Source organism: Vulpes vulpes, chromosome 9 (assembly GCF_048418805.1).
Source record: "Vulpes vulpes isolate BD-2025 chromosome 9, VulVul3, whole genome shotgun sequence".
Classification (NCBI taxonomy): domain Eukaryota; kingdom Metazoa; phylum Chordata; class Mammalia; order Carnivora; family Canidae; genus Vulpes; species Vulpes vulpes.
This window is the reverse complement of record NC_132788.1, coordinates 9834686-9856418: the sequence shown is the minus strand read 5'-3', so window position 1 is coordinate 9856418 and position 21733 is coordinate 9834686. Positions and strand designations below refer to the sequence as shown.

Below are 21733 nucleotides of genomic sequence, written 5' to 3'. Positions count from 1 at the left end.
CTAATTGGACACATTTTTTAATGCCAGTTCCCAAATACCCATTGGTAGAACATGAAAATTAATTTGCACTTTCCTTTGAAATTTTGTTGGCTCACACAGAATATACAATTGAAATTCTTCATTTATTTAATCATTTTCAATGTCTATTTGATCGCCTTTTCATAATCAGTTAGAATTGTATCACTTAATCTTCCACTAGTACAGTTTCAACGCATCAAATACTAGTAAATCAATTGCTAAATTACTGTAGAACTCATATACAATTACCCACCACATCCAGTCATTAATACCCAATGAATGCATTCTGATTAATGGCATTACTATGAATGCCAAAATAATTAATCACTTTTCTGTGTTGATGTGAGGGTAATGGGAGATTATAAATGCACAGCTAATTGGGCTGCAGATGACTTCATAAACGTTAGGGAGTCGGAGAACCGGGCCTTCAGATGAGCTAACATAAAAAGTTCTTGATTGACATGTTTACCTTCTGAGCTCTTGCAAGCATTGTGCATGCGATCTTTCGACTGCCTTTGTTCTATCGCTTTCCTTTGCTCGGCTTTGATTCAAAACCTCACATTTAAGTGGCCACCAATAAGACGGTCTGGTAACATCAAGGTCATATGAAAGCAGGTACCTGAATTTACAAGTGTTTGGTGCGAGTTCCAATTTGAGATGCACTTGCTTCTTGAATTATGCATAACAACTTTATCTTCCAGTGCATGTATTATTGTACTAAAAATAAAACTAGCCAATGTATTGCAGTGAAGCCCCAACGGTATGCCATGATTTGAAAGAAAAACAATTGGGAGGGATGGAGAGGTTGACTCAGATTCAGCCTGTCTGGTTGAGCTATTTCTGGCTCCTATTAGCATTGTCACCACAAGAACAGTCACACCCTCGACCTCAGTCCTCAGGATGCTCAGAGGCAGTCTTACCTACCTGCTCCACTTTCTGGAGCTCCAGAAAGTTCTCTATCACTCAGCCCCTTTCCTCTCTGGCTTACAATCAGAATCGCCTACAGGGTTTATTAAACAAATGGTTATGCTGCTGCAGCCTGACCCAGTAAATCAGAATCTCTGGGGATGTGGCCAAAGGCACCTATGGATCCAACTACCAGGTATGTCGTCTTAAGGATGACTTCTTTTCTGCAAAGTGACAGTGCATATATTTCAGCGGGGACCATATGCAGGATGAACGTGTTTACCAGTTCCTTTCCGTCAGCAGTTAGTTCTTGAGTGGATCTTAACGTGTCCTCCATGAGCCCAGCGTGTCTCCTCTAGGCTGCCTCTCCACCACATCTGCACCTCTTTCGCTCTGAGTTCTCTGAGCTCCAGCCTGGTGGCCACGCTGCAGTTACTCGGAGATTATGCACTATCTCCAGCCACAGGGCCTTTGCACATGCAGTTCCAGCCTTTTGCCAGCAAAGGTTCCCCTGTTGCCTACTTAGTATTTTAGCCTAGTATCTTTCTTTAAGGTAGTGCTCCCTGCTGGCCCGAGGTTATGTCAGACTTTTATTATCAACCACAGTCACAGCACAGTGTGCTTATCACACTTATAATTTGCTATTTATTTGTGGAATCATTTATTACCTATTGTCTCGCTAAAACATCCAATTCACAAGGGCAAGAATTTTTAGGTGTTTTGTTCATCGCTCTATTGCCAGGGCCAAGCATGTGCCCAACTCAGTAGTCACTCAATAAATATCTTGAAAAGGGAAGAAGAGAGGAAGGCAGCAAGAGCAGGGGGAGGGAGGATGAGTGTGGGGCCTGAGTGGGCAAACATGAGGATACAAGAGGGACAAGGAAGCAAAGAGAAGCAAGGAACCCAGAAAAGAAAGCTGGTAGTGACAGGAAGAAATTCTTCTGACCCCCTGGTTTAGCTAACAGCTTTGGTGGAAAAAATATAATCACCAACAGCTCTGACCGCGAAGCAAAGTGGTTTCAATCTCAGCCGGGAGCTGCCCTGAACACAGAGCCCCAGACCAATTTAGGTGGCAATCCTAATTATAAACCAGGCCCTGCTCCAGACCACAAACAATACCACTTCAGGGCTTACCGAGAAAGAAGGAATTACTGACTGTCCCTATTCCCAATCAGCTCTCTCTCGAAATTAAATTATTTAATTCTATGTGACTGGCAGCTCCGAGGGCTGCAAAGGGTTTCCTTCACCTGTCCAGATCAGACTGTGTTTACGCTTCAGTCTTTACAAAAGTCCTGGGAACGCTATCTGATCTCTGGGATACTCAACATAGCAAATTAAAAATCCTCTCCGTCTTCCTTACAACCTTTGCTGCCCCAAATCCCAATCTGACTTTGAACAGATGGCCTGCAGCACTGGAAAATCGAACTGGAATCACAATATGTAAGGCGCAGGCCCCCAACCAAAGAAACAAAGAAAAAAAAAATGATCTGACCCACATCCAGTGGGTCTTAGCCCTTTCTAGCTTCCATTTATTTTTTAAATTAATTTTATTGTGGTATAACTTACATACAATAAAATATAATGAGTTTTCACAAATGTAAAAACTCTAGTAACTACCACCAAGGTCCAGATATAGAATATTTTTTTTAGAATATTTTTTTAAGATTTATTTATTTAGGGGCGCTTGGGGGGTTCTGTCAGTTAAGCATCTGACTCCTGGTTTGGGCTCAAGTCATGGTCTCAGGGTGCTGAGATCGAGCCCCACACGTTGGGCTCTCTGCTCAGTGTGGGGAGTCCAAGATTCTCTCTCCTTCTGCCTCTCCCCTCTGCCTATGCTCTCTCTAATAAAGATTTTATTTATTTGAGAGAGACAAAGAACATGCAAGAGAGTGTGGGGAGGGCAGAAGAAGAGATTCTTCAAGCAGTCTCTCCACTGAGCCAGGAGCCAATGCGGGGCTCGATCTCGTGACTCTGAGATCACGACCTGAGCCAAAAACCAAGAGTCGGTTGCTTAACTGACAGAGCCACCCAGGTGCCCCTATCATATATTTTTCTTAATTTAAGTATCGTTGACATACAATATGTTAGCTTCAGGTGTGCAACATAATGATTCAACAGTTTTACACGTTACTCAGTGCTTCCAGTAAGCTTGGTCACCATCTGTCACCATGCAATGTTATTACAATATCATTGACTATATTCCCTGTTCTGTACTTTACATCCCCGTGACTTGTTTCTTTTATAACTGGAAGTCTGTACCTCTTCATCTCTTTTGCTTCTTTTGCTCGTTCCGTCTAGCTTCCATATCTAATGCTAATGGTAGGCCCCCCGCCTTGGTAACAGGGCTGCCTGCCACCACAGGAGGCCTGGCTTCCTAGCGTAAAAGATGAGCTTTGGGATCAGGCTTCTTAGTAGAAGCCAACCACACTTTAATATTCTAAAGGAAATGCTCCTTAAAATACAACCATCGCAGTTGTAAAATGAGTAAGTCACAAAGATGAAAAGTACGGCATAGGGAGTCGAATCGATAATATTGAAATAACGTTATATGGTGACAGGTAATAACTACACTCGTCATGGTGAGGACTCCATAAAATATAGAATTGTTGAATCACCGGGCTGTGCACCTGAAACGAAGAACACATTGTCTGTCGACTAAAATAATAAAGAAAATTTTAAGAAAAATACAATGAGCACACTAATAGAAAATCAACTCACGATTTTGCTGATTGTTTTTATTCATGAATATTAGCTGTGTACTATATCCTCCACACAAATACTAGCATTATTTCCAACTCTAAAGATTCTATTTCTTTCCCAAATAATTGTCCAGTTTCATGCCTCTTTATATGCTCACACTCCTCTGCTCCAAGCTATCTACCCTTTTATGCTCACCCACCTGTCAAGTCCTTTGAATCATATACGTGCATATCCATGTCCGTGTGTCTCGTGTGTGCAAATCTACATAGGGATAGGCGTCTATGTATGTGTATGTACACGAATGGGCGTCCATGTGTGTGCACATGCAACTGTGTGTACATGCATACAAACACAGCCGTACCCCTGTGTATCTACATGTGATGGATGCACACATGCAGGCATGTGCATCTACATGTCTCCACACATATTCTATAAAATAGAATCAGATGCAGGAAACCTGAACCAAACCAAATCCATATCTGGACATCCAGTTGCAGGAGACTCTCACCACCTTTCCTGGCTGCTTTCTTGGTTGTTCTGCATAAGCAAGTTTGAGTCGGGTTCCCACACTTAGAAAATAACCCCCACTCTGGTTACTTACCAGGAACTCACAGTTCATTTAATTTATTCATTCGATCGATGTTTATTGAAGGCCTACTTCCCCCACACACTGCATCAGGGGCTTGCGATACAGTAGGAAACAGGTCATAGTCTCCTGCCCTCATCGTGTTTACACTCTAGCAGGTATAGACAGGTTAGAAAGGGGATGTGTTTTATGGGGGAAGAGGAGAGCAGAGCCAGGAGGGTGTGGGGAGCATGGAGGGCTGGGGCCCAGATAGGAGAGGAGGCTTCAGCTGTACAAGAGCAGGGCCAGAAGAAGCCTGACTGAGCAGGTGACAAGTAAGCAAGGTCACGAAGCAGGTAATGGAGTGAGCCAGCAGGCGTGGGTAGCTGGTACAGAGGACCAGCCCAAGGAGGATGCCTGGGGAGACGGAAAATGGTGGAAGTGGTGGGAGCGAGAGAGAGGAGCATAGGAGACCAAGGAGTCAGAGAATCAAGGGACAGACACATGAGGCCTTGTGGGACTTCCAGGGTTGGCTTCCAAGGGTTGGCTGGGTGAAACAGGAGATGCCAAGGACTATGAGCAGACCCGGGATGTCGTTATTCTGGCCCAGTTGGGGGGCAGGGGTAAAAGTAGGGAGGCAGGTCAGGTGGATCTGGCAAAAACCCAGGAGAGGCTGGGCCCGGGCAGTAGAGCAGGGCAGCGGAAAGATGCGGTCAGATCCCGGACATGCTGAGCTTGGAGCCAAAGAACTTCCTGGTATATGGCTGTGGGACAGGAAAGGAAAAAGCTCAAGGGTGACACCAAGGTTTGGGGCGAGACCGACTGGCGGGAGGAAATGTCCACCAGAGCTGGGAAGGCCACACTGAGAACGACTCTGCCTCGAAGATCGCCAACTTCGAAATTCCCCTCTCTGATTCACCTTCCCTCCCACGGCCTGGTCTCCCCACCCTGCCCTTTGGCCCCCCTCGCTTTCTCTCCCACATGCTAACCCAGCCTAAACAGTGGCATTCCCCCAAACCCCCTCCCCGCCCACCCTTCTCGCTCGGGAAATTCCTCCCTTCCCAGAAGCTCCCCTCCAAAGCTCCAAGCAGAGGGCCCCCAGCTCTCCATCTGCAGCCACAGCCTCCCTCCTGGTCTGGGGGTCTCCGCTTCCACGGGCCTGCTCAATGCCACAGACACGTCAAAACTGATTGCAACTGCTCTTCTCAAAGAAAGGCCTTCCTTTCCAACAGAAATACGCCCCAGCTTGAAACTCTGCTACCTGTCACCTTTGACTCTGCCTCTCTTGTCTCCTTGCTTCCCTGACATAGAATCGCATCTAGAGGGGTACCTGGGTGGCTCAGCGGTTGAGCGTCTGCCTTCAACTCAGGGCGTGATCCCGGAGTCCTGAGATCGAGTCCCACATTGGGCTCCCTGCATGGAGCCTGCTTCTCCCTCTGCCTGTGTCTCTGCCTCTCTCTGTGTGTGTGTCTCTCATGAATAAATGAATAAATAAATAAAATCCTAAGGAAAAAAAAAAGAATCACATCTAGAGAACCTACTTTTACAATGTTCCTAGTACTCAGTGTCCTGCTTTCCGCTGCCTCCTCCACCTGACTTTGGCTCTTCCCACTCATCACCAAAATCAACCCCACAGTGTTCATCACACTAGACCAGCACCACTGCCCCTACATACCAGTTGTCCCTCTCCTTGACAGCCTGGCTCCCACCTCCTGTCCTCTTCATAATCCTCCATGGTTCCCTTCTTGAAATCCACTGCTCTGGCCAAACCGACCTCCCTCCCACATCATCGTTCGCACCAGTCCTCTTACCCTGAATGTCTTTCCCCCTTATATCTATTCCTCAGTTCAAGGCCAAACTCAAAATAAACAAGCCTAAAGCCTGAACTTTATTCTTCTCTCCCGAGTTCATGGAGCCCTTAAATTATACAATTCATCTGCTATTTAATAAGCATTCTTTTATCTTCTCATTTACCTCTTTATGTCCTCTCTATCATCTTCAAATCACTCATATCTAACAAAAGTAGCAACTAGTTATTATATGGATATTTACACTCTTCTTTTTACTTCTGCTTCTGAGGGCGGAAGCACTCTCACTTGCTGGGTCAGTTCCCAGGCCAGTTCTCTGTAGAGGAGAACCCCAGGAATGGACAAAACAAAACAAAAAAAGAGCAAACAAACAAACCCAAGAGACTTCACTGATACAGTGTAGTCGGAGAGTTAGAGGAGCAAGAATAAAGAAATAGGAAACATCTCAAAGGCTGAGTGTTGAACTGAGATTTGGGCGAGAAGACACTGAGAGTGGCGGAGGGGATTTCACAGAGCAAGTGGCAGACACGTGGAGACTATGAAGATTGCAGTGAGGAGGAGAGAAGATCAGTGAGATTTTTGCTGCATGATAGGAATGCATTCTTCCCACTGCCATTTGGGTTCTCTCAAAAAGATGAAGATTCCAAGTGTTTTAATCCATTACCGGCTACTTGACTGGGTTTCTTTGATGTGACTTTATGAATAAGACAGAGCCATGGGACAGTGACAGTTATCTGGGTTACATAATGAGTATATCCTGCATCCCTGGAGGCTAAAATCTCTCCAGTTCAGGAACTGGGATCTCAAATTTCTGCGTAGCCCCGTAGTGAGCACGGTGTCCTACAAGTGGTAATTAATCAATAAATGTTTGCGGATGGTAAATAGGGATACGAGCAGAGGATACAGAGCCTGTTTTTTAACATGATCGTGTTCCAGAGGCTGGCACCTGCTATTACTGATGTAGCCAAACAGTATTTGCCAGTGTATTTATTTAAAGAGATTTTCCATTTGTCTACCAAGCAAATATAACTTTTGTAGGTCAAACTCACAATTACGGCATTAAGACAGGACAACCATGAGCGCATTGCTTGCTAGGGATGTATGTGGATACCAAAAATATCATGGCATTCAAAACCCAAATGTCAGACAGAGCATTAGAGAGAAGAAAGCAAGAGAATCTTTTTGAAATGCAATGCTAATTATTTCTACTCCTCTCTAAAAACTAGACAATTTTCTCCTGCTGACGTGCCCCAGTTTGGTCCATTTACTTGCTGCTCTCAGTTTCCGACTCAAGAGCTTTGAGAGAAACAATTACAACTACCACGATCTCGTGTCAAAGTCAAATGATTATCTCTAAAGCATCTCTGATGCGTTTTCAAAATATTTGTCTTTTCTGGAAAATCCTTTGCTCCATTCTCACAGAATAATTCTAACCTCACAAAAAGTCTATGATAGATGGAACTTAAATATCTACCTTCAGCATATGGAAATGGGAAAGCAAAAGAATCTAAGAGAAGGAGATGGTACCGGAATCAGGGCTTGCAGCCTTCTGGAGTATGAACATTGTTTGCATGACATTAAGACGGAGAAATGTCACTAGACCCTGACCATGCGGTAGGAACCATGACAGCAGCAACCACTCTTCTTTCTCCATCACCCCATCCACCATTTTACATCGACTCAGATGTACAAATGCAATAATCCAATGAAACATTCCATTTACTACGACTCTGATGTGTGAGCACTTTAAGTATCTTCTGCTTAAAGAGATCTGTACTCTCCTTTCTCTGGAAACTATGAGTGACCACTTTTCTCCCTGCAGAGATCCCTAAGCATCTCGGATTGCTAAGGAAGTTGCTAAGAGGTTTATGTCAACACAAAGTTGGATCGAGTTAACAACAACTAGTCACAAGTTGATGCCAGGGCAACAGTGCACACTATTCCAAACATAAACGGACTATCCTGAGCGAAAACTAGAAGAAAGTTAAAGACAGTTTGATAAGGTGTATCAAAGCTGTTATTAAAATATACAAACCCTTTGATCCAGCAAATTCTCTATCTGGAAACTAAACCCAAATAAATCAATAGAAAGGATACAAAGATGAGGTTATAGTTGTATTTGAAATTCTGTCTTCAAAGGCAAAAAAATGAAGGAGCCAATTATTTAACAATAGCATATTGACTAAATAAATTATAGCACAACGATTCAGTGGAACACTATACAGCCATTAAGAAGAATATGACAGATGTACACCTATTAGCACAAAAGAATGTCAGTGATGCCTTAAGTGAAAAAGGCAGGGGATCCCTGAGCAGATCAGCAGTTTAGCATCTGCCTGCCTTCGGCCCAGGGCATGATCCTGGGGCTCCAGGATCGAGTCCCACGTCGGGCTCCCTGCATGGAGCCTGCTTCTCCCTCTGCCTGTGTCTCTGCCTCTCTCTCTCTCTCTCTCTCTCTCTCTCTTTCTCTCTCTCTCTCTCCCTCTCTCTCTGTCTCTCATGAATGAATGAATTTTAAAAATCTTAAAAAAAAAAAAGGCAAATAACCAAACAGCACAGGAATGTGTCCCTCTTTCCAAAAATGTGTGAATATTATTTCTATTTATATTACCTATTGTCATGGAGCCTTTTTAATTTTCAGAAAAGGGTAAATTGGAAAATTACCTTTTGGTGAGAGAAAACCGTAATCTTGGGTGGAGCCCTAAGACTCAGTTGCTTTCTTTCTCTCTCCCTCCCCTCCCCTTTCTCTCCCTGTTAGAAAGAAGTAAAGGAGGTACACCATGGAGGGGCAGAAAATGGCTATAAACAGAGCAATTCATGAAATTACTTTCTTAATTGAAATTTGCACTGACAGAAGCCAAGAAAAGCTTTGACAGGAAACTGGTAAAGCCCTGAGAAGGTGTACCTCTAAGTTAAAAGAAAACAGAATGGTTCCATCAAATTCTACAGATTAGATTTGGATTAAAACTAGTCTCAGTTAAGGCATTTCTTTTCTTTTCAGAGTTAATAAGAAATTCTTTAAAAGATAAAAACAGTTTCCTTTATTGCTTCATTTTTCCAAAGTAATCTATAAGTAACATGAGCGACTTCTATTTTCTAAATAAAAGGCTGAGGGACAAGAAGAGACAATGTGACTGAATGGGGAGGGAGACTGGGAGAATTTAGGGTGATGAAGACATATCTTGAGTTTGCTTCTCGAAACTAAGCCAGCCCGTCCACCTGATGCATCAGGCCCACATAATAGAATCCCTCGGTCTCTTTGTTCTCCTAACTTCTGAAGCTGGGGCTCGAAATCTGCAGAAGCAGCTTTGTAACTTAGAGTCATGCTCCAGGCATGGACCCTGACTGGTTTTGCTCTATCCTACGGTTGTCTTTTACTTACGGATCCTAGAACTTGCACGAATTATGGTATGTGAAAGAATGACTTGAGGAGCTTGTATGATGTGGAACAGCCAGCTCTTCGGGGAGACCAGCAATCTGCCTTCCACAAAGCCTGATCCCAGACTGTCCCGAAGGGTAGGAGAAACATCTCCTTCACCTTTGCTCACCTGCCCCAGGGCCACCCAGCCAGGGCAACTAATGCTCAATGTTGGCCCCGGGGAACCTTAGATGGTCAACTCTAGGGACCACAACCACCCAACAATGGAATGCGGTTTTGTTAACAATGTTTAATTTATCACCACAATCAACAGCTATCAATAAACAAACGATGCTGATAATGACAATGTCTAGGAAAATTACAGCAAGGCACTGAAGCGCAAGGCCAACTAATAAAAAAATGCTAATATTCATTACCAGTAATAAAAAGATCAAAAAGAATAACTGATTGCTAATAACATAGAAATGTGGTTTCAATTTAAGTAAAGTTTAACTTAATAGAAATCTCCCAACCAGGCAAATGGGAGCTCTAAGAATTTTATCTGAATTATACTGTTCAGGACAGCCCTGTACTTAAACTCTACTTTTGTTCCAACTATTGCTCTTTTCTTAAACATTTCCAAGTTTCTTCTCTCTATTGCATGGATTTCAAAAGACCATAGTCAACTGTGGTTTTAAGGTGACCGTGAAAAGGTGAGACATTTGCATTCCCTTTGTTAAATCTTAAGGTTTTAGCAAAAGAAGATGTTAATGATTCTATAGCTGCTGTCCTTTCTAAATTTTCTTTGACTGTTTTACCCCAGGCTGCCAGAGCAAGACATCTTAAAGGACAAAATATAAAATATAGCATTCCCAAAAGAATGATGGAAAGTTTCTACCTTTCTTTCTTTCTTTGTGTGTGTGTGTGTGTTTGATCCTCAAATACATTTAAGGTAATAAAGAGGGGAAAGTTTAAATGTCATAGAGGTGGGTTGCAAAAATCTACAAAGAATTCTTAAGACTGACATTTACAACTAGAAATTTCTTCACATGGCATTTACCGAGGAGAATAACTGTTACATATGAGCAAAATGTAATCACTCAGGTGGTCACCATATGGCCATCATGGTACAAGAAGCTATGATACGGTCCCTTCCTTCTAGAAATTTATGGTCTAATTAAAGATATAAAATCAACATACAAAAAAAAAAGATAAAGAACATTCAGATGTTACATTATGTGCTGCTGGCTGACAAAATGATTATCAGAAGGAAAAGTGAGATTTAGTTGGTAAAGCAAAAATGTCATGAGTTAAAAGAAGCAGGAGGAGGGGCGCTTGGGTGGCCCAGGTAATTGGGCATCTGCTCTTGGCTCATGTTATGATCTTAGGGTCCTGAGATTGAGCCCCACATAGGTCTTCCTGGTGAGTGGGGAGCCTGCTTCTCTGTCTCTGCCTGCCACTCCCCTTCCTTGTGCTCTCAATCTCTCTGTCAAATAAATAAATGGAATCTTAAAAAATAATAATAATAATAAGCAGGAGACAGGGCTAGGGGAAAATGATACCAGAGACATGATCAAACAGGAATGTGCAGGGTCGGGTCAGATGAACATCTGAAAAGGGTGACCAGTGATTCAAGCCACAGGATTCAGAGGCAGGGACTAAACAGCCCCACTATGGGCAGGCATCAGCTTACAAGAGCTGAGAAAAACTTCTAGGAGTATCAAGAAGACACAAAGGTCCAGATCACAGAGACGAGACCTACCATAGAACAGTAGTCAGACAAGGTGACAGTCGTGAAGGGGTTCCCTGGGACAGTGGGGCCTCATGCTGGCAAGAAATCAGATTTCACTCAGGGAGCCAGAGGAGGCTCAGTGCCTATGGGCTTAGAGAGGAAGGTTCCAGCTCACCATACAGCCAGGAGGCCAGAGACCTCAGAAACCCAGATTGAGATAGCAAAGTTGTATACTCGATCCTCCTTCACAAATAGGAGCTAGCTAGAAAGATACTGCTTGTATGGGAATGACTGGCAGAGGGTCAAAAGAAAGGAAGCCTAAAGGCTTCATGCAAGTAAGCAAGGTCTGATACCGCAAGAATACAGGGGTAATTTATTTTTTAATTAATTAATTTATTTATTTTTTATAGTTGCCAGTATATCTTTTTTTATAAATTTATTTTTTATTGGTGTCCAATTTGCCAACATATAGAATAACACCCAGTGCTCATCCCATCAAGTGCCCCCCTCAGTGCCCGTCACCCCTACCCCCCGCGCACCTCCCCTACCACCCCCCATAGTTTGTTTCCCAGAGTTAGGAGTCTCTCACGTTCTGTCTCTACAGGGGTAATTTAGAAACAAGTCCAATAGCAACCTACATATGGGAACGATGAGTTATAGGACTTCTGAGAACCAACCCTACTTTACTGGGTCAGAGCTAAGATGCAAATACCCATCCTTACTCCAAGGGCCCTAAAACACATCATAATCAGGAAGGTGTTATCAAGGTATAGTAAAAGAATATACTGAAATTTTCAGTGCCCCAACCAATATCGTCTTTCTTTATAGCCTAACTTATTCCAAAAGATCTGAGGAGCTCACAGAAAATGTATACCATTAAAGAGTGAAATACAAATTAAAATGGATATCAGAGGCAGGAAAAATATAACTTAAAGAGTGTGCGGGAGAGAGATAAGCAGGCCATAAAATCTTTGCAGTTGCAAGAGCTGAATTACCAATTTCGTTCTGCATCCCCCTGTGGCCTTTCCAACAAGGAAGAGGAAAACATATATGAAGCATCTTTTACTCCGCATGGGAACCCTTCCTTCTGACAAGCCCTGGCCTAGACCTAGCCCTTTCCTCCTCACAGCCCTTCCCTGCCACTCTGTGTCTCCCACGCGGAGCCAGATGCTGGAGCCACATGGTCCTCACTGCCACAGGGTGGTCACACACAGCTGGAAGCTAGCCACGAGCAAGATGGAGAAGTATGGCAGATGGGGAGGGCCAGTGTCTGGCCAATTGATCCCCTGGTTATTTTTCACTCCTGACAAACAAAAGAATTCATCAAGAAATGGCCTAGAGTTCTGAGGTCTAAATTGCTAAAATAGGCACGTGCAAAAAAAATTAATATTGGCCACTATGCATGACTTTGGGAAGCTCTTCCGCCAAACTGCGATGTTAAGAAATCTCCTGTCCCTATTTTTCCACTGGAACTTTTCCTGTTTGAATACTGCCCACCACCCTTACCCTAATTGGTGTGGTCCTCCTTTGCCCAGTGAAGAGAACCCAGGAAATAAGATTCACACCTGGAGCGCTTAACTTTATATAACTTTGTTCATATCCAAGATGAGAGGCAGTTGGAGGAATGGATAGGATTTTCTGTCACAAGCAAGCTGAAATTAAATCCTATTGTGATGGCCATTAATCAATTTCTAGCACTATTATTAAATTATCTTAACAACACAGACTCCTGTGCCATCAAAATGCCATACACTGCACTTTGTATATCCAAGGAGAGCACTTGGCCGGCCCTACCTCCCTCTGGCAGCTAGCCGCTCCTTCCTCTGAATCCTGTGCCCCTTTTGCACGTGTCTTATCTATGGCACTTGTTTCTGTCTGTGTTGCCCCATTCACTCAGAAGACCACACCTAAATCACTTTGCACTTCCAGGCTAGCACAGTGCTTGGGAAATGAGAGGCATGCAATGCACATTTTCTAAACTAACGCAGAACTGAGTATTTCTCACAGCCCTGCTGCCTGCAAGTGTAACTTAATAAAAGTAGGTTCCGTTTCTTGGTATGAGGACATTGGAAACAGATTTTTTTTTTCAAAAGAAACAACACTAAATGAGCAGAAAATGTTTAAAAAGCCTATGTACTCTCACCTGACCACATGCAGTGCTTAAAGTGGTGGTTCTCAATATTTTGGACTCCTATCTTTGACAATCTAATGAACTTTTTGGCTCTGTCCTAAGAAAGATGCATAATACATAAAAATCTCTAGTGCAGCAGATTCATGGGGTTCTCAAAAACTGACCTTTGAACCCCCGGGCTGCCATAAAACCATGGTCCAACTGAGCTCAGATTAGAAATTTTTGCCTAAGAATAAAGCATCAGTTGGTCCTTTGTTAAAAATTCTGGGATGCCTGGGTGGCTCAGTCAGTTAAACATCTGCCTTTGGCTTAGGTCTTGATCCCAGAGTCCCGGGATCAAGCCTCCATTGGGCTCCCTGCTCAGCAGGAAGTCTGCTTTTTTCTCCTTCTCCCTCTACCACTCCCCTTGCTTGTGCTCTCTGTTTTTCAAATAAATAAAACCTTTTTTTAAAAAAGTTTGCTATTAAAAAAAAAAAGTCCATATAAACTGTTAGACTACAAAAGACTGTATCTCCAATCATGATGCCAGTGAGGATAAATCCATGAAGATCTAAAGCCTGAGGCTATGAAGGGCCATTGCATCAGTGCCGTTTTACCAAAGGAAAAATCTCAACCTTCATTGTACCTGCTAAAGTACTGCATTATTCCTTCTTATTTGTCAAGAGAAGAAAATAAAGAGAACATGCTGCTTTAGAAATCATTTTGCAAGACAAGAATCTTTTTAAGCTGAAAATATAGAATCAAGGAAATGCAAAGGGCTCTGCAGCTCCCGGGAGGCACAAAAGGGTCATAGGCAGAATGGGAAAACTTCTAATCTAGTTAAGACATCCGTTACAAAGACCTAGAAGTCATTATTTCTAGGGTTCTGTGGCTAATTTAGTAGCTGTAATCCTGAGGAAGCAAGCCCAGCTCCTACAAGGGCATTGCTATGAGCTACAGGTTGCATCATTCATTTCTTTGTGAGCTTAAAGCAGATCTCAAACCCTAAGAGCAGCTTTTTAGTAGGTTGCAAATGAAATACCACTGGTGTGGATTAAACATAAAAATGCACTTATTCTCTGCCTCTCTCTCTCTCTCCCTCTCTGTGTCTCTCATGAATAAATAAATAAAATCTTTTTAAAAATGCACTTATTTTTACGAGATAAATTAGACGTTAAAAATGTACTAGAAATTGTACAAAAAAGAATGATCATGTAAGAGAATGCACTAGATCAAAATGAAAATAATTTTAAAGATGCGGAAAGAAAGAAAATTTCAGATGGTGGTGACAACAGATATGGATTAGAAAAGAGAAAGATGTGAAGGGAAAAGTGGGGTTTCTCTGAACCAGCAGGTAAACCGAAGTATAGGTAAAGCAGACATGCCCAGCCTGAGCTTTCTGATCAAAAGGAGAACCATGAGAATATTCCAGGGTTGTCTATGTGTCTTTAAGAATTTATGAGAGTTTAAGAGGATTGGAGAATCTACATAGACTAGAATTTTTGGCTGGCCATTTTTCTCCTAAACCACTCTAAATAAGGAGAGTTTAAATGAAGCCTTGGAGAGAAAGAGATGCAGGGGACAGGAGGGTGAGGTATGGAGGAGACAGGGGAGCGGGGAGGTCCAGATGGGGACAGGACACGCAGGGGGGTGAATAGAGTTTCCTAAGGAGAAGCACGGGGACATGTGCCTAAGGGCAGGTGACCAGAGAAAGAAAAGCCTAGAAAAAGAGTCCAACAACGGCGCTTCCACCCTGAGTAAATGTTTTCACACAGAGGCTGTGGCCCTCACCCCTGAGAGTGTCTATCACAGCAATGCGTCCAAGCAACTCCAAGTGAAAAATGAAAAAAAAAAAAAACCAGAAACCCCTACATAAGACAGACAACTGCTTGTTACAGAAATGCGACTGGAACCATGCATCCTTCCTATCTGGGGACACGAGCCATCAGATAGATAAACCACTCAGTGAGCTCACACACACACCTTGGCTGCTGGCCACGGAGCAGCCAAGGCTACTCAAAGGTCAATTTAGTTACTGACCTCAAAACATTGCATAAAGCAAATAACTCAGTTGAGAGAAGCATATTTAGGGAAAGCAGAGGAAATGATTAAGGAGAAGGCAGCAGTGTTGATGCCGGATGACAACACAGAGGAAAAGGGGTTGACGCACTGAGGCACAGAAGGGAGAGCCACACGCTTCGTGAGATCTTCTATCGTTTCTTTCCATGAAAGAGTATAAATATTCATAATGCAATGGTAACAAAGGGGAACTGTTTTTAAAAATCCAATGGAGTGTTACTGAAATTGGTCAAATATGAGTACATTATCAGACATGCAGAACATTAACAGGCTCTTTGCAAGAGACTTTTAGAAAGACTATTGGGTAGGGGCACCTGGGTGGCTCAGCGGTTGAGCCTTTGGCTCAGGTCGTGACCCTGGGGTTCTGGGATCAAGTTCCGCATCGGGCTCCCTGTGGGGAGCCTGCTTCTCCCTCTGCCTGTGTCTCAGCCTCTCTCTGTCTCTCATAAATAGATAAATAAAATCTTCAAAAAAGAAAAAGAAAGAATATTTGGGTAAAGCAGGCAACAGTGACCAAGTTTCTCTCCCAAAGCCACAGAAGGGACTCCTCCACCCTGTTGCACAGAAATATTAAAATCCCTTTGGTCATTGATTCTGTATGTGGAATGCACTGAGAGTGAGGGGCAGAGAGGAGACAGTCCATTCCTGAAAGTACCTTTCTTTCTAGAAAGGAGCAGCAGTGACTAGGACACAGCACCACGACTCCAGAACTTTACCATCCCTTTGGCGTGTTAGAAGCTTTCTCTCACCCGCGCTGGCCTCCATTTGTTCATCTGTCAAATGAAGGCTCGTGTCCCCAAATGAATGAATTGTGCTCTTCAGAAGAGTCTCTCGGTCCCTAGCTAAAATGTATTCGTGTCTAGAGAGCCCAGTGTTGTAAAAATGAATCATTTTTAAGAAGCCGCCTTTAAAAAGAATTAAACAAAAAGAGCATCAAACACATGTCACTGTAGTAAAGCATAAGACTTCCAAGAGGATTACAAAAGGTAAATCTTGTTTCTTTAAGATAAAAAGATCTCGTAAAGGAAGTGGCTGGCAGTGTGTAGGTGTAGGCAGCCTTGCACTGTGAGGAGGCCAGCCATTCTTCCTCAGAAGGAGCTGGTGACGAGACTGTCCCCTACCTTAAAAAAGAAGAACGCTGAAAGACTGTGAGCTCCAATACAAAGATGCATGAAACATTTAAAATGTTCTACTTGGGAAATTTAAAAAGATAGCACAAATTTTCCACATGGAAAATAACGGTTTGGAGAAATAAAGGCTGTGACTCAAAATCCCTGTCTCCGTATCATAACCTGCATATAAGTCTTGAGGAAAAAAAATCCTTAATTTAATTATTAATATACCCAACGAAATTTTTAAAAATTATTCCTCTAAGGAGCAATACACTTCAACCCAAGATAAAAAATTTTCCTGGGATGCCTGGGTGGCGCAGCAGTTTAGCGCCTGCCTTTGGCCCAGGGCGTGATCCTGGAGACCCGGGATCGAATCCCACGTCGGGCTCCCGGTGCGTGGAGCCTGCTTCTCCCTCTGCCTGTGTCTGCCTCTCTCTTTCTCTCTGTGTGACTATCATAAATAAATTTTTAAAAAATTTTTTTTTAATTTTTCCGTGAAATTTTTTTATTAGCAAAATGAGCCCAAATTCTGTTGGAGTTCATAAAATTCCTTGAATCTCAAGAGTATAAAATTATATCAGTGCTAGAAAACCCTTCCTTACGGATCTCCGGATCTCCGTCCTTAGCCCCAACATCAGTCTGTAGTTATAATTATGTTACAACCAAAGGTGATACCAAGCGTAAGCTAACATTTCAAATGGATATCTTCTGGTAACACTAATGACATTTTAAATAAAGAGTGGTGGTAGCACATACATTTTTGTGAAACGTTAGCTCCATGTCCTAAGACAGCTTAATCCACTAAAAAAGGAAAACTTAAAAAATCAATACAAAAGAAAAACTGGAACTCTTTATACCAAAATATACAAACTATAACCTTGTAGATAAATTATTACAACAGACAGGGAAAGGAAATAACAGTTACTCGCAACGTTTGGGGGAGTAAAATTTGGATTTGACCTGGGCAATATTATATCGTGCTGGTAATCCAATATCCATCTGAACAGACAAATACGAGGCTGAAGTTAAAGACCCCACCCTCTTTTCCCCACCCTGATTTCTCCACCCAGTGAAATCCCCGCTCCCCACAACCCACACCTCAGTTGGATTTCCAACGACTGGGAAATGGCCTTCTTATCAGAGGAAGGTCCATCAAATAAAAATACAATACGAATTACAAAGAGCCGAGCATTTCATTTTACCAGTTTATCTTCATTATATCTCCATTAAACATATATCTTAGAAAGTATGTCCTGCTGTATACTTTCCACTTAATTTAGTAAAATATGTAGTATATCTCAGGAAAAAAAAATAGAGCAAGTACCCTAAGTAACCTAGAATCATCCCTAACGTTTGTGATGTGCACCTTCGCATCCATTATCGCACTGAACCCTCACAATGTCCCTGAGAGGCAAACACTGTCTCTGCCCCTCTCCAGGGGAGGGCTGTTGGAATATATGACCAGACAGGAGGGGGTATTAACAGCAGGATGCAGGGGGCTGCTGGGGTGCACAGGACTGGGATGGCTAGAATCTGAACTTGAGCTTGTGTCAAGTTGAGGCTGCACGAGCAACAAGCTCTAATAAAGCAGCTGATGATACGGGGTCTGCTAAGGGGCTGGAGTTACACGTTCCAACCCCAAAGATACTCAGTGCTGGGTGAGGGATGAAGACAATGCGGGATATGGTCAGAATGCCAACCAGGCGAAGAGTCTTCTGGAAACTGCCCATGTGTAGCCTTTGGGAGGAGCAGAGGACAGTGGGGCAGGGGGATGCATCTCGCTTTATGAGGACCATTTCTACTCTAGGGGAACATAGTAGTTTAGGGAAGGATAAACTGCAGATTTAAGTATATTCAGGAAAGTGAAGAGTCAAAAGTGACCCAGGAGGTGAGTGTGGGAAAGAGGAACCCCAAAGGGAGTTCTCCATGCTGCTTCTGAGTCAGAGGTTCAAATGTAGCAAATGGCTTCTGAAGGGCTGTGCCCAGCCTCCTAGGTCAGGCCTGAATCAGGTGAGAACAGGGTTTTTCTAAGAGACCAACATTCAGTGTGTCAGGTTGTCCACTAGTCCTAGAGGAAGCAGACTAGAGTCCAAAAGGAAGCAGGTTTGAGCTCTAAAGTGCCAAAGGTCACACATCCATGTTGCCCTGTCCGGAGCTGGGACACAGTCTCGGGGGTTCAGAGCACATGCTTTTTCCATGCTGAGTCACAGGGGACATGCTAGCTTAGAAATCCGTGTTTATCATAAGCAAAACCTCACCTAAAATGGAAGAAATAGAGCTGATGTCTAGGACTCAGATTATGTGAGCATAATGCCCCACCCACCATCCGGAAACACGGAACCCAGGTGGGGCCAAAGCAGGTGTGTCAGGTAGACGTCCATTAACTCACCGATGAAGTGGTTGTGCCCTAAGGCGAGCATCTCCTCCAGGAGGACCAGGCCCCCGGGGGCCTGCAGGAGAGTCACACTCCGCCCATCGATGAGGGAGCACTGTTGGAAGCCCGTGGCCGTGACCTTCCAGAGCAAGATCAGCGACGCAGTGGCATCTTGCCGAATTCTGAAAATAGGAAGGAGGTAGACCAGGAGCCCCTTTCAGAAAAATTCATCTTAGAGCCAGTCTGACAAAGTGACAAAAATAAGATGACACGTACACCCGCAAAGGTCTCAGGAAATCATTACAAAGGCCCCCATGGGCTTCAAAATAGACCACAAGAAGGACACCCGGGTGGCTCAGTGGTTGAGCATCTGCCTCCAGCTCAGGCATGATTATGGAGTCCCAGGATCGAGTCCCACATCGGGCTCCCCATGGGGAGCCTGCTTCTCCCTCTGCCTGTGTCTCTGCCTCTCTCTCTGTGTCTCTCATGAATAAAATAAATAAAATCTTTAGAACAAAAACAAAATAGACCACAAGACAATCCCCCTTTGAGTAACAACTGTGACCAATAATAAAGGGCATATGGAGTTCTTCTGGGGACAAATCCTTCCACATTCACACAATCTGGAGCCCTGCTTGAATTTACTATAAACGTGCCGTGCGTCCCCAAACGGCCACCTGAGCTGTGCTGCCAACATAAGCAAAAGTGTGTCACCTCCCATGCTTCAGGCTTCTCTTGCCTTTTGCTTGTTTTCCAGCGTAAAATAAAAAAATGAGATGCTAGAAAGCAAATCAGCCCTGGCCTTGGTTCCCCTTTCAATCCAAAACCCCACAGCTCCCACCTTACAGGCCAGCGCTCCCCCAACATGCCGCTACTGTCCCTTCCCAAGCAGGTGCTGTCCCAGCTCCCAGCCATTGCACCCCGTGTGCCTGGCTAACGTGCCTTTCTGCAAGGCTCAGCCTGAGTCACCTCTTCTGTCTGAGACCCTCCCTGTCTTCCCACCACCCAGCAGCTGCCTCTTCCCTCCTCTGTGCTCCTGGAGAACCAGCTCTTACGAGAAGATCTGTGTACTCCGAGGGCAGAGCTCCTGGCTTGCAGCAGGATGTTCAATCAGGGTTTGATCAAAGGTTGAATTCATGAATAAATGAAAGTCCCAGGGGCGAGCAAGCCTTACAAGTGAATTCAGGGCATCCAGAGGTTATTCAGCACTCCCATCTTACTCAGCCTGGGTCAGCCTGCTATTTTTGCCCAGGCCTGCAGCCTAGGAGGATCTTGAAGAACTTTAAGTTTGTTGAGAGGAGAAAAAACAAAAAGCATCTAAAGGGATAGAAGATAAGAACTATCTGGGGCGCTGAGTGGTTCAGACGGTTATGCGTCTGCCTTCGGCTCAGGTCATGATCCTGGGGTCCTGGGATCAAGCCCTGCATTGAGCCCCACATGGGGCTCCCAGCTCAGCGGGGAACCTTCTTCTTCCTCTCCCTCTGCCGCTCTGCCCTGTTTGTGCTCTCTCTCAAATAAATAAAATCCTATTAAAAAATAAAACTATTTGGAAAGACTTATGAAAGTAAGATCATATGAGCCAGACAGGAGAGTGCTAGGAGATGGTTTCATAAACTTAAAGGAAACTACAGATCCTGATTTCCCTAAAGCTGGCTCTGGACAAGCAGCGAAACACTAGGACCGGGGTCCCCCTGCTGGTGGAACTGGAAGCTGCCTCAGAGGCCACACCTTTCTCCCCAACCCCAGGGGGACTTCTTCCTGGGGCTGGGTTCACTGCCCATCCTGACTCTAACCCCCAGCAGAGTGAGTTCAAGGCTCCAGGGGAGGGGATGCAGGAGCAATGTAACAAAGTCCCCCCTTCCAAAAATTTTGGGGCAAGGAGGGCACAAATGCTTCTGTATAAATATTAGAGGTCTATAGTGCCCACTGCCCTCTTAAAAGGGAGCTGATGCAGAGCACTAGCTCGCCCAGGGTCAGGTGTCCCTCGGTCTTCTAAAATCTGTGAAGACTGGACAGCAAATTCCCATTTGGTTGCATGTGGTTGGGTAGGGGTGGGGAGGGTAATTGCAACAAAGAAGGATGAGCAGAGGGAGTGTCAGCAGCCCTGGGTCACAGCTCCATCCTGGCTCCAGCCCCACCTGTAGGTCACCTGCCACACAGCAGGTGCTCAGCCCAGGCTCTTCCCGGTGACAGTGGGCAGTATGTAATTCTAAAGAGCTCAAGTCTAAACCAAAACCAAACCAAACCCTCTCTCTCTCTCCAGATGCATGTTTTTAAAAATAAGATTGTAATGTTTGGATTTTAAATTATGGACATGAAGGGGGTACTTGGGTGGCTCAGTCGGTTAAGCATCTGCCTTCGGTTTAGGTCATGATCCCAGGGTCCTGGGATAGAGCCCTGCACTGTGCTCCCTGCACCGTGGGGAGCCTGCTTCTCTGTCTCCCTCTGCCTGCCACTCCCCCTCCTTATTCTCTCTCTGTGTCAAATAAATAAATATTTTTTAAAAATAAATAAATAAATTATACACATGAATTCAACCAATGGTCCATTAAAATCATAAGGGGCCAAAGAATTCCAGAAGCAAAAGTCATTTGGGAACTGAAGGCTCTGGCTCTGGATCTTATGCAAGGCCTCAGGGTTTCTGATCGCCCACCTTACTCATCCCACCCAATTCCACAATTCTGGATCCCCACTGCAATATTTTCCCCTGAAATAGGTCCTTCTGGGTTTTGAGTGATATAGGCCACGTCTCCACATGGAACCCCATCCATGATTCTCACTGGATTGACCAGTTACACAGATGGGCACAACCCAGCTTACAGTCCCCAGTACCGAGCTTCACGGTTTCCAACTGTGGGTGTTCTTACTTGACTGAGGTGTTCTGTGGCACTTCAAAGGACACCAGGCGGCCACCGGCAGAGCTGTTAGAACTGGCATTCCCACAGGCAATATCTGGGACCACCTGGAGGGG

General features: G+C 44.2%; 1 protein-coding gene across 1 annotated transcript in view; it reads right to left on the bottom strand.

The window, feature by feature from the left end:
* DNER (delta/notch like EGF repeat containing) overlaps positions 1-21733 on the bottom strand; it is a 313637-nt gene that overhangs the window by 151575 nt on the left and 140329 nt on the right. The window contains exons 3-4 of the mRNA XM_072719318.1: positions 21630-21724; positions 18778-18944 (exon numbers count right to left, since the gene is read on the bottom strand). Coding sequence (XP_072575419.1) covers positions 18778-18944; positions 21630-21724 — 262 coding nt within the window. The remainder of the gene's footprint in view (positions 1-18777; positions 18945-21629; positions 21725-21733) is intronic.